The sequence below is a fragment of the Alternaria rosae genome, assembly GCF_020736505.1.
Source record: "Alternaria rosae strain MPI-PUGE-AT-0040 chromosome Unknown BKA58scaffold_2, whole genome shotgun sequence".
Lineage (NCBI taxonomy): Eukaryota > Fungi > Ascomycota > Dothideomycetes > Pleosporales > Pleosporaceae > Alternaria > Alternaria rosae.
Window position 1 is genome coordinate 132,947 of NW_025763571.1, and position 14,886 is coordinate 147,832.

Below are 14,886 nucleotides of genomic sequence, written 5' to 3' on the forward strand. Positions count from 1 at the left end.
TGACGGAACCTCCGCTTGGGTAGTAGTACCTACCTAGCAAAGACCAACATTCGGCCGACATGGACTCAATTTGTTAGGGACAAGATGTAACGAGACTTGGCACTGGTATACATAGAAGACTCTTGCCTTTTCTTTACCAATTACAACAAGCCATTTCAGGTACGTTGCAGTGAGATCAACCATTGAGATCAACCATGGACGCTTTCACCAAGAAGACCCTGAAAACCTCTCGAGGCATCACATACACCTACTACACGTGCTCTGGCAACACGTCTCTCCCAACCCTCCTCTTCCAACACGGCTTCCCCGACCATGCCGCCATGTGGGCAGACGTCGCTAGCTCTCTCCGCCCACTAAACCACCCCATTATCATTCCCGACATGCTGGGCTACGACGGAACGGACAAGCCCACAAACCCATCTGCCTACACCTGGGACCACATGACCAACGACATGGTGGAAATCCTCAACGCCGAGCAAGTGCCAAAATGCATCTCGATCGGCCACGACTGGGGCTCCGCAGCCGCAAGCCGCCTGTACAACTACCACCCCGAACGCGTAGTCGGCTTGGTCAACCTGAACGTCGCCTACACGGCACCAAGTCGCAACGCCTTTGATCTCGACGCCGCAAACGCCCTGATGAACAAGATCTTTGGCTACCCATCGCTATCGTACTGGTACCTCTTCACCGCGCCTGACGGACCAGCACTTCTATCCCGCGATATAGAGGCCATGTTTAACATGATGCACGACAAAGATGGATTGAAAGAGTTCTTCTGCACACCCAACACCATGCGTGAAACACTCTCCGGGCAAAAGGAACCAACCTTCTCTCTCCGACCTTATGCGCAAGACCCAGCTTTCAAGAAGGCGTTCCTTGATCGTATGGCGCGCGATGGGTTCGAAGCGCCCGTGTGCTGGTATAAAGCCATGACAGGCAATCTGCAGCATCGAGTCGATGTCAAGTTGCCTGAAGGGAGAGAAATCGTCAATGTACCCACGCTGTACATCGGATGCAAGGAGGATGTGGTGTGCAGACCCGAAGCCATGTATGAGAGTATTAAAAGGGGCTTGCTGCCGCAGTTGGAACAAGCGGATATGATTGATGCGGCGCATTGGGCCACGTATGAGAAGCCTGCCGAGGTGGTGAAGCGGTTGGAGGATTGGCTGAAGAGGAAGTTTGCGCAGTGAGTCTGCGTAGCATCGGCAGCTGACTATCTATGTATAAAACTTAGACGGCTGTGACATGGTTTGCAGGAAACAGTTTTCCAACACCACAGTAAACACCCCAATACCAGTCTCCATTGATATCAGCTGCTTCCCTTATCTCTGCTCCTCTAGGAAAGGATAATTCATCTTCTACTCCTTCATCCGGCAGATAGCACCATCTAGCCAGTAATCTCAAGCCTATACCGCCATCTGGTGGGTACCTCTGTACTCTGGCCATTTCGTCTTCTTCTTTAAGCGCGTAGCCGCCTACTAGATCGCGGACAACCATGCGTCGTTGTGCGCCGTCACGGTCTTCGAATCCTACAATGTACATGCGATGGCTGCGGAGGCACTTGCGCCATCCGTTTACGCCGTCTTCTTTGGTGATGCGACCGCTGATGACGAGTTTCTGGTAGCAGCTCATGCAGATGTCGTAGTCGCCAGTGTTACACTTGAGGCAGTGATAGCGTGTGTTTGATGGTGGGATAGGGTAACTGCATATGTTACACAAGGTTGTAAAGGTGAGAGGGCGGAAGATGAAATTCGCAATGGTAAAGTACCCTGGCCCTCGCATAAGAGACGCGGATTTTGGTGTCAACGGAGGGGTTGTGGGTGTTGCGTCGAGGTCTGGGGGAGCGAGATGTCCATCCTGACGAGGCGTAGAGGGCGCGGAGGGAGATGTGTCAGTAACAGACTGCGAATCTCTTGTCTTGCGGGCAACGGGGACAAGAGGATGCGTACAGTGATGCCCCTGATTGACGCAATCATTGCAATAGCCCCAGTCACCGTCGTTACAATAGTCACATTTCCAGTAGCAGGCGTTGGCGTATGCCTTGCACACATCGCAGAAGACGCCAATTTCTACCCTCTGCTTGGGGTCATCCTCGCTCATGAGCACATGTGGTGGTGTCGTGGATTCCGTTAAGGGTGTCATGGGTCTGCGATATCGGTGTCCAACCAGGATATGGGGATGCTCGTGATGGGGCGGATAACCACCCTCTGGTGCTTCGCGCTCATACCGGGGCCAAGCAGTCCAGCCAAAGCCGTACCAATGCTTGCATCCTCTGCCAAGACGGTAGCAGCGAAGACACAAGTTGTACTCGCCACCATCGCAGCGTCGACAATTGTAGTGAAGCTCGTACTGTATGTCGTTTTTACCACAGCGTTGGCATGCCACATGGGGCTCTGTATATAGGACAGGAGTACCTAGTGATGAGCTTGAAGCTTGTCTCGATTGAGTCTCGCTCACGGCCGGATCGGGGGTGGATCGAGGGAAAGCAGGGGGCGATAGCAAGGGGGGAGTAGTACTGTGAGAAGAGCGTGGCAGTTCGGCTCTGGTAGGGTCGGTAGTACGGCGAGCCGAAGGAGGCTGGAAAGGCGTGACGGCAGGAGTAGAAGAAGACAAGGGCACAGCTGCAGTGCCAACTGTAGCTAGAGAAGTCGTTGGACTGCCGCTGTTGGGCAGATCGAAGCCGAGGCTCTGGGGCGAGCTAGGACTTGACAATGTATTGTTGTTGTTGGCATGGAGACTGATGCGGAACTGCTCTCGAACGTCGAGCCTATTTCTCTGCTGATTGTCGGACTGTCGACGTGGCCTTGGACGAGCGCTTTCTGATGATGAATGACGGTCGCCGCTCGCGGTATTTGCAGGAGCCGAGCCAGGTGCAGGGCGCTCTACCCTCGTGGCGGATCGAGAGCTGCCCTGGCTTGACGATCGCTGGCGCGGTGCCCGCCCGCCTCGATTTGCGGCGTCGATGAGAGCAGGTCTGGATATGGGGGGTCCTACTGCCGTCTGAGGCGTCGATGCGCCACTCTCGGAACGGCCATGCCTTCTCCTGCGCGCAGCTTCCTCGTCGCGCGTAAGCGGGCTGCGCATGGCTTGTGGCAGCAGCGACGCGGACGAAGCGCTCGTCAAGCCCTCTCTTGCCAGACGCTCCCTCCTCTCCCTCCTCTCGCGCTGTCTTTCGGCATGTCGCTCTGCCTGCCGCCGTCGCACAGCCTCGGCTATCCTCTCGGTGATCTCCTCTTCTTGCGCAGTGCCAATCTGGTTCAGGTCCACGCCCTCGGACACCAGCTCCTCCAGCACCTGGCGCACGAGATCTTCGTCGACGTCTTCTGCGTCGAGGTCGGAGGCGCTCAGCAGAGAGCGCAGGCTGGACTGGTGCTCGATAGCGCGGGGCGGTATGACGGCCCTGGACGGGGATGCGCCGGGCGGATTTTGGCTGGCAGACCGCCTTTGATCGCGCGCCCTGCGGGATTCGCGGCTCCGGTTGCGGCTTCTCTCCCTTGTTGTGCGCTCTCTCGGGGGGTCGAGGCTGGTCCTGCTGCTGTTTGCGGTGCCCGCGTCCCTCAGACTCGGCTGCTGAGCCGCCTCGAGCATGCGCTGATGGGTGTCATCGCGCTCATCCCGGCGCCTGAGCTTGGGTAGCACATTGTCGCCTGGCCGGTATCTGTCGCGGTCCGCCTGCTTCTCTTGGGCGCTTTTGCCGCTCTGGGGGTTCGCCTTGAGGAAGATGTCGAGCAGCGTGGTGACGGTGGCATTGGGCTGTGTGGTGCGCACCGAGGCCCGGCACGAGGGGCAGGTGTACGGGTGTATCGACGTGGCGGTCGAGGCTTGGAAGGCAAACCACTCCTTCAGACAGGCGCCGCAGAAGGTGTGCAGGCAGTCGAGCAGCGTGAGCGGCTGGAAGAGCACGTCGGTACAGATCTGGCCATGGCCGAGTTAGCAGGCGCCTCGTCGTCGTGCCTCTCGACTTACCGAGCACGTCAGTTCCTTTTCCAGGTCGCCCTGGACTCCGCCAGCGCCCTCGCCCTCGCCCATGGTTCGTCGCAAACTGCTCGTCAGGCGCCTGCGGTTGACGCTCAGCTAGACCGCACACTTGGCGAGCCTCGACAGTACAAGGCGCCGTAGCATATGCATGCCAGCACACGCTTTCATCGGCCCGCTGCAGCCTCCATGTTGCTTGCCGCAACGAGCGCACACTTCTCATGTCGCTACGTCACGCGACTTGCCCACGTGTCAGCACCTCAGAACCCCGGAGTCGGTGAGAGACGGCATCAAACATCCGACATGTCGCGACCAGTACAGGCGCCTGACGCCTCGTCCGTCTCGCACCCTCCCATTTTGGCATCTATCAAGCTATCCAGTCCTGTAGCGCCTGATGTTTGGTACATCGTTTCACCTGTGCTGCAGCCATCGCAACTTGCTCCAGGCGTAGGCGTATCCAAGACACGGTCCAGGTCACTGGCTTCTTTCCGCGACTATCAGGTATCCACGCGTTCACGCCTGAGGTTTCGAAACCTTGATCTTCAAGTCAGTGCCATCGAATGCAAGACCAAAACAGGAAGACTGAACGGCAGGTTCATAAATCGCATATTTACAACTATATCATATAATCCCTTCATCGTACATTCATACATACAAGCTCCCACACCCATCACCCCTTTCAACCATTATTTTTATATACAGAAAAGACCGATTGGCTAGCGACCAGCACATAGCCCTCACCTTGCAAATCCTCCATATCATCTTCTCAACCAAGTACCAAGCCTAGCGCTCAGTTGTTGTTGCCACCCTTGCCGCCCTGAGACTGTTGTCCAGCACCATTTCCTGCCTGTTGGGGCTGCTTGCCTCCAGCCTGGGTCTGAGTCTGAGATGCCTGGCCTGCAGCGGCGCCGTTGCCTGCCTGTTGCTGGGAACCGCCGTTCTGCGCCTGACCTTGAGACTGCTGTCCTGCAGCCGCACCGTTGGCTCCCTGCTGTTGGTTGCCATTGTTCTGGTTGCCGCCGTTTGGTGTTGCCTGCTGTCCGTTTTGCTGTCCCGTCTGCTGCCCCGTCTGCTGTCCCGTCTGTTGTCCCGTCTGTTGTCCTGTTTGTTGACCTTGTTGTGGAACCTGCTGTCCTGCGGCACCTTGAGCCCCCTGCTGGGGAGCCTGAACACCTGTAGTTCCCTGGGGTGCTTGCCCGTTGGTAGGGGTGATGCCGGCGCCTTGCTGAGGCGCTTGTCCGTTGTTCGTAGCAGTGCCAGTATTGCCGGCGGCAGCACCACCAGCTGTTCCGGTATTCTGGACTTGACCATTGCCAGTTCCTTGGGCAAGAGCCTGACCGGCGGCAAATGCAGCGGCGGGGCTACCTGCTGGCGCACCAGGCTGAGTGGGGCCAGTCCCCTGGACACCACCAGCAACGCCAGTCTGGTCGCAGACAGTGGGACGGACTGCTTGGGAGGTAGATCCAGTAGAGGCCATGTAGGCATCAATGTTGGGGAGGACGTTAACGCAGCGGTTCTGGTTGATCAAGTCGATGTTACCAGCGGCAGCCATTCCCTGAACAGACATCTGCTGAAGCTTGTCGACGACATCCTGGAAGGAACCGCCAGTGGCGAGGGTGCTGTTTGCAGCAATGACATTGGGGTCCGCGCCGTTAGCAGCGTCAATGATGGCCTTGTGGTTGAGCTCATCGACCTCGGCGTTGAAGGCCACGGTAGCAGCCTGCTTGAACTGAACGTTGTTCTGGATGCTAGCTCCAGTGTTGAGGAAGTTGGAAACCATCGAGGTATCGGCCATCCAATTGGACACCGCAGTGGCGAGGTCGTTCGCAGTGGGAGTTTGTCCGTTTTGGATACCAGCGCCAAGTCCAGTTGGGGAATTGGTGGTGCCTTGCTGTTGCTGGTTTCCGGTCTGCGCTCCTTGTTGCTGTTGTTGCTGATTGCCGCCCTGGTTCGTAGTCTGTTGACCGGTCGTGGCGGCAGCAGTGTTGCTGTTACCACCGTTGCCGCCCTGAACCTGGGCGAATGGGGCAGCGTAAGCCGCGGAGGTAAGGAGCGAGGCAATGAGAATGTACTTCATTTTGTCTGTGAGAACGGATCTGTCGAGTGGACTAAGATTATGAGTAAAGATATCAAAGAGTGAAAGGAATGCTGAGGTTGTAGAGTGGTAAATATTAGCCTGTAGTGAGTGAGGAACCAGTCCGATGAAGACTATCAGGATGATGGGAGCTGTGGTATTTGTATCGCCTCTGTGACAACTTCGGAAAGCCTTGCCGTCAAGGCATGATGGTGGGCAGGCCTATGCATCGTAACAGTCTGGGGATCAAGCCCTAGGGCTCGCAGCCCTTGGCGTCAAGTCAGGTAGCACACGCTTAGCTTAATGGCGCAGTTTCGAAGTATGCCATATTCTGAATCAGGCGCTTCCAAATGGCCTTCCAAATTGCCGAGACCCTCAAAGCGAGCGATGCCGAAGTTCAGCCCTAAACCCAAACAGGACGTTTCGCAAGGTACACCATGTCGTGCATGTAAGATGGATTAGTTGATGATGTTTTGCAAGCCGATGTCATTGTTTTGACAGCGTCTGGGAACAGGTTTCGTCGGTCTTGGCGCCCGAAGCTTGCAGACGATCATCAGATCTTGTGTTGAACCTTAGTCCAAACGCCCCACTATTGTTCCAGATCGACACAGGCAGGCTCCAGGTCGCCCAATTCCTGTTGCGTGCTCACACGACTTGATCGCGCCGTGTATTCGTGGAATAGATCCTTGAGTATGCACAATGATGCTTCATTGGACTGTGGAGATGTGTAAGCAAAAAGATTTACAATATTGTTTGTTGCAAACAATTTGTCAAGATGAACAAGTTTCGCGTCGAATCTGTTCAGAATCGTATCCGTATTGCAAATATCTGAGATCTTAGAGGATTTTCGGAGGCGTGCAGTTACTCATCGCCCCGTTTGGAAAATGCTGAGGAAAGCTGAAGCGGCAAGAAGCGCTAGAGTCCACTAAAGCACGGCGCAGCAAGGTCTGGTGTATCAGTTGCAGGAGCAGCAGAGATTTGTAGGAAGGTTTATGCGACTGTAGCCTTCTCTTCTTACATTGCCATTCCAAATGCAGTTCGGAGTCCGAGAGAACTCGTGATGCTCGATTTGGAAGTTGTGAAACTGCCCCTCGTAACGAGGGGAAGCCCATTGCGAGGGTGACTGATATACAAGTCAGTGCTGCAGGTCGTTCTGCCTGCCAGCATGGCGAATATTACTTTCAGAGTCCATTTCGGTCTCGATCTTGCGGATAATGCGAGCGGGATTGCCAGCGACGACTGTAAACTCTGGGACGCTCTTCGTAACGACGCTTCCTGCGCCTACAACGCTGCCTCTACCAATCACAACACCAGGCAGTATGCAAACATTGCCACCGATCCAGCAGTCTTCGCCAACGTGGATCTCCTTGCCCAACTCAGGCCCGCTAAGGCCGTTCCGGATGGCTGGGTCGAGAGGATGAGTAGCTGAGTAGAAGTTGACATTTGGACCGACGAGTGTGCGTGCGCCAATAGTAGTAAGACAGGTGTCGAGGAAGACGGCGTGGAAGTTGACGAAGACATGTTTGCCCAAACGCACATTATATCCATAGTCCATAGTAACCGGTGGGTTAATCCATGGTTCAGCCTCGAACAGCTTGGCATCTTCTTCTGTTGTAGGTGCTGGTGGTGGAAGAGGGGTTTCGTCTTGGATGATGCTAGGCAAAGTATAAGGAAGTCTCTCGACAAGCAATCGAGCAGCTACACATACTCTCGAAACAGTTCAATTAGCCTGCGACGCGGTACATCACCGGCATCATTGAAGCGTCTGCAAGCTTGCCTGCATCGTGCGCGCTCTGCTGTCAGCTCAGGCGTCATGGCATGGTAGAGTTCGCCGCGGAGCATACGCTGCTTGTTCTGCGAGATGTCCATGGTTGGTATGCAGGAATCTGGCTGCGCAGCGCATGATAATGAGGCCGGTGTGACGGTTGTGAAGGTGTACAAGTCGCGAGAGCTGGGTGTGGGGCCGCCAAGGCCCTCGTCGGCTGTTCCCGAGGCCAGCCGATCCTGGATAGTTGCTCACGCCTTGCTATTGTTCGGCCTCCGCAAGCCATGCGATTGGGTTTGTGCAGCAGAGCCCTTTCTCCTGCGCCTTGAGAGAACCATGTCTTGAACTCCATCGTCCGCCGTCTTCGCCACCCGAGCTCCCCATACTTGACTTCTACCTGCCTGCCATCATCATGGCTCCGAACGGCTCGCTATCCCCCGGTGTCGATAATCTCCTGCCCAACCGAAATGCAACACGCAAGCTTGAGGCCTCAAGCGTGGCGGCCAGGAGCCAGCATGCCATCGCGCCCGAGTTCTTTCCCCACGGCAAGCGCTCGCTGCGTGGCATCGCTGTGCGTGCATTCTGCTTGGGATGCGCAATGGCTCTCGGCCTCGTCGGTACTGCTCTGCTCGCATACAACGGCAATCCTCTATGGCGACCATTCATGTTTCTCGGCGCGCTGTCCATATTCCACTTCCTCGAGTTTTATACGACGGCCGCGTACAACACCCCGGTCGCGTACATCTCCTCATTCCTCCTCACCAACGGCGACCAATACCGCCAAGCCCATACCATGGCCTTCATCGAGACTCTGGTGACTTCGTGTCTCTTTCCCGGCTACCAATCGACAATTCACCCGCCGTGGGTCATCGCGCTGGGCATAAGCATGGTCGTGGTGGGACAAGCTGTGCGCAGCACAGCAATGATGCAGGCGGGCACCAACTTCAACCACCAAGTGCAGTCGCGTAAGAGTGACGGGCACGAATTGGTGACCCATGGGCTGTACCGCTACTTCCGTCACCCCTCGTACTTTGGCTTCTTCTGGTGGGGCATCGGCACACAGGTCATGCTGGGTAACACTGTCTGCTTCTTGGGATACACGGGCGTGTTGTGGTATTTCTTCATGACACGCATTTCACGTAAGTTTTACACACACATGGCCCAGTCAAGTAGCTAACCCGACCTAGACGAAGAGAAACATTTAATCGAGTTCTTCGGCGAGGAGTACAAGGTGTACAGGGCAAGAACCCGTGTCTGGATACCCTTCATCTAAGCGTCAACTGTGCAGCTTCCGGACAGTTTGGTTGTGCCAGCTAAGTCCAATGAATCTCATAATGCTACGCTTCACTTCACAACCGAGTCACTTTCCGTCTGGATATATGCAACCTGTGAAGCTCTTTCGTGTTCATTTGCAAGCCAAGAGACGTCTCTGAGCATACGCAGATGAGCTTGTGTCATTCATGGATTATTTGCATTTCCTTAGCCATCTGCCGCTTGTCTCCTCGGCTCAAAGCGACTACACAATTATGTTTTCATTCCGTACTGCTGGTAGGAGCTCCCTGCTCGATAGTAATAGCCGTATGGCCAGCTTTCGTCGCTATATCGACAATGTATCGAGGTGACGTGCAAGTATTTTCACTTGCACAGCATTGAGCTTCGTCTTCACCACTGCCGTCTCATTGGTTGTAGGCTACCGCCAGGAATGGCAACCGCGTGTGAGCGCCCAGACTGTTTTTGTCTCTTGCTCTGTAACCCGACGTCACCCCAACGGTTGCCCACGCCAACGCAGCACGTCTCGTCTCATGCCTGGTAAGCCGCATTCACGTCCTCGTATACGTAACAGCGAGGACAAACTCTACCAATCCTGCCTCGACGCCTGCATTGAGGGTATCGCGAATATAACGGTGGACAGGCGGATTGTTGGTACGTGCAGACTCTCTCACCTGCTCATGCGCCCTGCTCCACTGACCTTCCCCCAGCGACATCCACTCCGAGCAACAACGTCAACATCAAAACCACTATGCAAGAGGGCAGTGATCTTGTGAGAAAGTCTACTCCGGCCACGCTCTCCCTGATATCGCCACCTGTATCGCTTGCGCAGAAAGAAGTCGTACGACACACCAGTCCACCTCCACTGTCGCCTTCAGCCATAATCATGGATCGCTCGAGGTACATGAGCGCACCGCCGGCTGCCTCGCCCGGTTGGGCATCTGGGGACGCACGCAGCAATCTCGCTGTTCAACCTGCAGCTAATGCTGGCAGCTTGAAGCTCAAGAAGAACGCCGTCAAGATCGTTGGGGCTGCGGGACCCATATCTACGATCCCGTCGCGATCTGCACCACCTGCCCCGTCAGTGACATCATCGCTAGCTCTGGGCTCAGTCAAGGCCATGCATAAGGCTGTTGAAGGGTACGCACTACTACTCAATCTTTAGACTCCACTAATGTGCGTACAGACCAGCAAGTGCCAGTACCACTAGAGTGCCCAAGCCTGCTCCCCTTCAGAAAGAGGATGCAGTACCTGCCTTGACTGCTACTATGTCGAAAGCGGTTCTGTCCACCAAGGAGGTCGTGAGAGCTAGAACTAATGCCATGCACGAAGAATCTGCAATGGATGCACTCTATGCTCGCCTTAACAGCAAAACCGTTATGGGGCCTCGCACTCCCGTAGGTCCCGAGGTAGCAAGACCTGACCAAACTGCATTCTCGTTCGGCGCTCGTCTTGCTGAGGCCAAGACGGACAATCCAGAGGCTAAGGAGGCAGAGACCGAGAAGGGAGACATACGGAGGTCTCCCGGTAGCAAGAATACGGAACTGAGACAAGATAAGCTAGAGAAGGAGTACATGCGCAAGGCGAGTGAGTACATCCAGGCTCTTCCGGACAGCACGGGGAACACGGCATATCTCATCAAGGCCATGTCAAGGAAGCTCCACGACTCATACACCTCTACCACCAAGGTAGATGCTGGAAACAACGAAGCTCTCAAGGCACGTCTGGCATTCGCAGTCGCCAACTATCTCAACAAGATATTGAAGAAGCGCCCGGAGTCACGTACAGCCGACTCAATCAAACAGACGCTTGGGGATGCGGATGGAGATTTTCTCCGGCTATGTGCCAAGCTTGTGGAGGAGGGGTCCGTCTCCTTGGAGACACTGACTGAAGTATCCGGTATCGTCACCACTATGCGTGATGTTCTGCCCAAGCCAGAGCAACCTACCACCACGTCTGTGGAAGCGCCTTCGGCGACAGCACGTTCTGTTGCGATGAGCTCTGAGAACAGCAAGCTTATGGCCAAGGACCCAGGGGGTAGCATAAAGGGATGGCCGACCCAGGAGAAGCGCGAGAATCGTAAGTCCATTTCCGTGCAGACAGAGAAATTTGGACTGACAAGATACAGCCGCTGCACGTCGTACGTGCATCTTGAAGGGTGTTGGGGGGATTACCAGTATCAACCAGTTGCAGGCTCTTGTATGGGGTGGCAAGCTTGAGTCCATTTCCATGCCAGAGCCAGGGTCCTCGAACGCTCTTGTCAAGTTTCTTACACCCGAGGCATGCGAGAAGTATCACAAGGACACTGCGAACGGAATCGAGATAGTGGGCGAGATGAAGAAAGCAGTTGTGTTCGTCGAGAAGGCTGAGGGACCAAACTCTATCAACGATGTCATCCGCAACTGCATCGATGGCGACGCGTCACGCTGCGTGCGAGCTATCGGCACCAACGAGCACAACGAAGCAGCTCTCATGAAGTTCGCTCGGGGCAAGAGCGTCACCAAGCGCGACGTTGATCGTATCAAGAGCGGAAAGACCGCCCGTGGTGTAAGTAACACGTGCCGACCACGTCTGAATAACACTGACACGGTCACTCTAGCATTCGTACGTCGAGTTCCGCTTTGCAAACATCTACAACGCTCTCAACTTTAAGCGCGAACTCATGGACAGCGAGGATTGGGAGCATTGCACCATTGGCTATGCATCCGATCCGTGTGAGCTAGCCAGGGGTGTTCATTACAAGGATGCGGATGAGAGATAGAGCTGCATTGGTATACTCGACCAGACCATGTGCATCACACTAGGCGGGGAACACGGGCTTGAAGAGGTGCGCGAAACCCACTGTGTCCACATACGAAGACTTTTGATGGGAGTGAATCCTCGAAAGCGGGAAAACAAAACGTGAGTAGTGAGTCAGGGCATGTACCAAGTGCGATCGGGACGGTTAGAAGTTACTGAAAGCTGAAATTGGTGTTCATACTACTTCGTCTTGCACGTGCAATGATTAGTCAAGGTGATACTACGAGTGGAAATCCTAGGTGTACTTTGCTTTGTTCATGTACGTGCCACTGTGCGTAGCTGGTGCGATTTGGAGACATTTGGCCCGTCCTTTACTTGTCGAGTGCAGACTGAGAACAAGGCAGAGTGCAACACCGCTCGTGCAAGAAGGAAAGATCAAACAACTTGACAAAAGCCATGGGAGCATACTTGGAAGACTCAAGCCCCGCTTCACAATCACAGCACTAGGCAGTGGATAACTATACTAATACATATTCCTCTGAAGCCCGAAAGAAACAAAAATTACAATACTCCCCCTACCGAGGGCTCTGAGAACCCCCAACGCCTCGCTATCCTCCTATGGTGTTCCTGGTTACTATCATCTGTTATCGCTTGCTGTCAAAGGGGCTGCCCGGCTTCGCAGAGTCTTAGCGGTTGACGGCTGTGAAAGCTGCATCTGTCATGTCGGTATCACCGTTGTGTGGTGGAGGAGGCGCAGCGTCGGTCGCGGGCGGGCGCTGTTCATCGTAAGCCGGGTCGAAGAAGGCGCGCTGAGGGGGTGCCTGCTGTTGCGGCTGCTGTGCGTGTAACGGCGGGAGCGCGTGCAGGGGAGGAAGTGTGGGAGGTGCGCCGTTGACAGCGGCGTGTGGACTGGTCGTCGTGGTGGCGCCAATGGTACCGAAGTAGCTGTTCTGGGGCCGTCCCGACGGGTCTGGTGTACTCTGCGCACTGCTCATAGGGTTGATGCCATGCGGCAGGGGTCCCAGTCCCAGTCTGCCCTCGGCGCTCATGCCTGTCCTCTCGTTTGCGCCTCCATCCGCACTGCCGCCAAGAGGAGGCGTGCCCTTCCTGTTGTGGCTCCTCTTGCTCCTCAAGGGCTTATCCGTTGGGGTGGGCGGTGGGCTGCTGCTGCGATCGCTGTCGTCGACATTGTACTCCATGTGCTTATTCAGCTGCTCGAGAAGGAATGCGCGCTCGAGGCGCATCTTCTGGATGCCGCGGTTCAGGCGTGTGATGCGCAGGCGCGTGCCGTCGTTGTTCTCTTCAATATCGGTTATGCGGCGGCGGAGGTCGATGCATTTGCGGTAATAGGCGCCTTCGACCGAAGGGGGGAGGTCTTTGGAGGAGACGGCGCGGGTCGCTGGTAGCTTGTTAGTGCACTGCATGTTGGACGTGTACGTGTGGTTTGCGACGCGCTTGAGCGCGACGGGAGTGCCTACGGGCTTGTGGCATCTTCGCGCCTTGTGGTGTCGTCAGGCCTTATACAATAATAGGTGCTGCACGCCCGGAGATGATGCCGTATAGTAGTGTGTTTCGATTCAGTACGGTGATGTGGGTTTGCTGGTCAAAGTCGGCGTTGCTGGTAGCCATGGTCTTGAGCTTGGTCTGTGGGGCCGGGCTTGTTCCGAATATCCTCATCTTATGACATCCTTGGCACGTTGCAGCCGCCCTTCAATCCGCAAACGGAATCAGTCGCCAGACACTCTAAATTGCCCAGCCTCTAATGGACATATTCTTCACATTTCCATTGTCAATTGCGTGTGAATCGACCGTCAGACCTCGCAATAGACGCATCTCCGGAAGCTGAACACACCAATTCCGACAACTCTCGTAAACCAACGTGTATCCATGTTCAATGTCTACTAAGCCGAGCACAACGCGCAGTACAATTTGAACAGTCATGCCGTTTGATGAATTCAACTTCGGTCCTGCCGTCAACCTTATGTATGATAGATCACGTTGCTTTCCCACTACCCCAGAGTATACTCCCTGCAAGGTCCCTCGTGTTGCTATAATAAGATTGATAGATCCGCATCGTGGGTGGGGCTACTACTGCGACAGTGCGACCATCGCCTGACGTCAAGAGCACGCCCAAGCGTGCGATGCACATAACTCCGACAACGAACAGCTCCAGACAAGCTCTACGTCACGACGAAAGGGCCGCCGATCCCTTCCCTGCTACTAAACCCTCTAGCAACGATGTCTTCCGCGTCATGTCGCTCCGCACCGGCACCCCTACCCTATTCTGCAACAAACAAGCCGTAAAGGGCGGCCTCCGCATCAGCTACCCCAAGCAAAACTCGTCATGCACAGAGCCGGATGCCAACTACGCCAGCTTCTCGCTCACCGAGAACGGTGACTAATACCTCTACACCGATAACCCACCCCTTCAGGCCTACGTCGATCTGTTCCATTCCCGCAGGTGTCGAGGGATGCATTCCATTCACTGCGAAGGCTTTGAAGGAGGAGAAGCCGGTCAAGTGCCCCTACAACGAGATGTCAAACTAACAGATTACTGACGGAAGCGAAACGCTTTCTACAACGTAGTGTGCAATCAAACATCTTCCTCACAACACTTGTACTCTAGCTCTCCATATGTCTCAAGTTGATCTTTCAAGCTTCTGAGTGCCTCAGTCAGCTCCGAACCCAAGCTGCAGGCTGCACCTTCGTAGTAATACGAGGCCACACGACAAGTACAACGTAGAATCTCTCAGTTGTTTTAGGTAAAGAACGCACAATGTTAAGCAAAAGAACGAAAAAAAAAACACCGCGAAGTAAGATTACCATCCTTGACAACATGTATGAGTGGTCAGACACGAACAAGATGTGAGGCAGATACCATGACGAGAGTTGGGCTACGTACTATTACAGAATGTTGTTAATCTTGGCTTTACTTCTATATTTCCATGATCTATGGAGGAGCGCGCCACGCAATACGTGATTAGTAGCGGAGCAAGAATTCCCGCCACAGCCAATATAGAGCGTAACAATCGGGTACTCAAGTTACAGTGACTGGGCAATATTA

The 14,886-nt window shown here is 54.8% G+C and overlaps 9 protein-coding genes across 9 annotated transcripts; 5 read left to right on the top strand and 4 right to left on the bottom strand.

Moving 5' to 3' along the window:
• Positions 1–37: 37 nt before the first annotated feature.
• On the top strand, positions 38–1,210 carry BKA58DRAFT_75605 (Alpha/Beta hydrolase protein). Its single transcript, XM_046175864.1, has one exon. The coding sequence runs from the start codon at positions 195–197 to the stop codon at positions 1,188–1,190; it is 996 nt and encodes a 331-aa protein (XP_046028332.1). The 5' UTR covers positions 38–194; the 3' UTR covers positions 1,191–1,210.
• On the bottom strand, positions 1,211–4,233 carry BKA58DRAFT_75604 (RING finger domain-containing protein). Its single transcript, XM_046175863.1, has 2 exons — positions 3,967–4,233; positions 1,211–3,915 (listed from the first exon to the last, which is right to left on the bottom strand). The coding sequence occupies exons 1-2, from the start codon at positions 4,027–4,029 to the stop codon at positions 1,231–1,233; spliced, it is 2,748 nt and encodes a 915-aa protein (XP_046028333.1). The 5' UTR covers positions 4,030–4,233; the 3' UTR covers positions 1,211–1,230.
• Positions 3,962–4,730, top strand: BKA58DRAFT_75624 (uncharacterized protein). The gene has a single exon (XM_046175866.1). The coding sequence runs from the start codon at positions 4,123–4,125 to the stop codon at positions 4,693–4,695; it is 573 nt and encodes a 190-aa protein (XP_046028334.1). The 5' UTR covers positions 3,962–4,122; the 3' UTR covers positions 4,696–4,730.
• Positions 4,731–4,765: 35 nt separating this feature from the next.
• Positions 4,766–6,052, bottom strand: BKA58DRAFT_435247 (uncharacterized protein; the record flags this gene model as incomplete). The annotated part of the gene is made up of 1 exon (XM_046173321.1): positions 4,766–6,052. The coding sequence occupies one exon, from the start codon at positions 6,050–6,052 to the stop codon at positions 4,766–4,768; it is 1,287 nt and encodes a 428-aa protein (XP_046028335.1).
• A 1,132-nt stretch (positions 6,053–7,184) lies between these two features.
• BKA58DRAFT_435248 (maltose O-acetyltransferase-like protein) lies at positions 7,185–7,918 on the bottom strand (the record flags this gene model as incomplete). Its single annotated transcript, XM_046173322.1, has 2 exons — positions 7,185–7,704; positions 7,758–7,918. 2 exons carry the CDS (start codon positions 7,916–7,918, stop codon positions 7,185–7,187), a joined length of 681 nt encoding a protein of 226 aa, XP_046028336.1.
• A 161-nt stretch (positions 7,919–8,079) lies between these two features.
• BKA58DRAFT_75699 (protein-S-isoprenylcysteine O-methyltransferase) lies at positions 8,080–9,352 on the top strand. The gene is made up of 2 exons (XM_046175869.1): positions 8,080–8,953; positions 9,002–9,352. The coding sequence occupies exons 1-2, from the start codon at positions 8,227–8,229 to the stop codon at positions 9,085–9,087; spliced, it is 813 nt and encodes a 270-aa protein (XP_046028337.1). The 5' UTR covers positions 8,080–8,226; the 3' UTR covers positions 9,088–9,352.
• A 299-nt stretch (positions 9,353–9,651) lies between these two features.
• Positions 9,652–11,992, top strand: BKA58DRAFT_75681 (uncharacterized protein). The gene is made up of 4 exons (XM_046175867.1): positions 9,652–10,223; positions 10,270–11,162; positions 11,212–11,630; positions 11,683–11,992. The coding sequence occupies exons 1-4, from the start codon at positions 9,835–9,837 to the stop codon at positions 11,842–11,844; spliced, it is 1,863 nt and encodes a 620-aa protein (XP_046028338.1). The 5' UTR covers positions 9,652–9,834; the 3' UTR covers positions 11,845–11,992.
• Positions 11,993–12,057: 65 nt separating this feature from the next.
• Positions 12,058–13,506, bottom strand: BKA58DRAFT_375315 (uncharacterized protein). Its single transcript, XM_046169404.1, has 2 exons — positions 13,301–13,506; positions 12,058–13,221 (listed from the first exon to the last, which is right to left on the bottom strand). The coding sequence occupies exons 1-2, from the start codon at positions 13,311–13,313 to the stop codon at positions 12,509–12,511; spliced, it is 726 nt and encodes a 241-aa protein (XP_046028339.1). The 5' UTR covers positions 13,314–13,506; the 3' UTR covers positions 12,058–12,508.
• On the top strand, positions 13,507–14,509 carry BKA58DRAFT_375317 (uncharacterized protein). The gene has a single exon (XM_046169405.1). It carries the CDS (start codon positions 13,964–13,966, stop codon positions 14,222–14,224), a length of 261 nt encoding a protein of 86 aa, XP_046028340.1. The 5' UTR covers positions 13,507–13,963; the 3' UTR covers positions 14,225–14,509.
• The last annotated feature ends 377 nt before the right edge of the window (positions 14,510–14,886 follow it).

Coding starts and splice junctions, on each gene's coding strand:
- BKA58DRAFT_375317 (XM_046169405.1), top strand. CDS start 13,964: ATGCACATAACTCCGACAACGAACAGCTCCAGACAAGCTCTACGTCAC.
- BKA58DRAFT_75604 (XM_046175863.1), bottom strand. CDS start 4,029: ATGGGCGAGGGCGAGGGCGCTGGCGGAGTCCAGGGCGACCTGGAAAAG. Junction 3,916..3,966: donor AAAAGGAACTGACGTGCTCG/GTAAGTCGAGAG, acceptor GGCCATGGCCAG/ATCTGTACCGACGTGCTCTT.
- BKA58DRAFT_75624 (XM_046175866.1), top strand. CDS start 4,123: ATGCATGCCAGCACACGCTTTCATCGGCCCGCTGCAGCCTCCATGTTG.
- BKA58DRAFT_75699 (XM_046175869.1), top strand. CDS start 8,227: ATGGCTCCGAACGGCTCGCTATCCCCCGGTGTCGATAATCTCCTGCCC. Junction 8,954..9,001: donor CTTCATGACACGCATTTCAC/GTAAGTTTTACA, acceptor AACCCGACCTAG/ACGAAGAGAAACATTTAATC.
- BKA58DRAFT_75605 (XM_046175864.1), top strand. CDS start 195: ATGGACGCTTTCACCAAGAAGACCCTGAAAACCTCTCGAGGCATCACA.
- BKA58DRAFT_75681 (XM_046175867.1), top strand. CDS start 9,835: ATGCAAGAGGGCAGTGATCTTGTGAGAAAGTCTACTCCGGCCACGCTC. Junction 11,163..11,211: donor CCAGGAGAAGCGCGAGAATC/GTAAGTCCATTT, acceptor GACAAGATACAG/CCGCTGCACGTCGTACGTGC. Junction 11,631..11,682: donor GCGGAAAGACCGCCCGTGGT/GTAAGTAACACG, acceptor CGGTCACTCTAG/CATTCGTACGTCGAGTTCCG.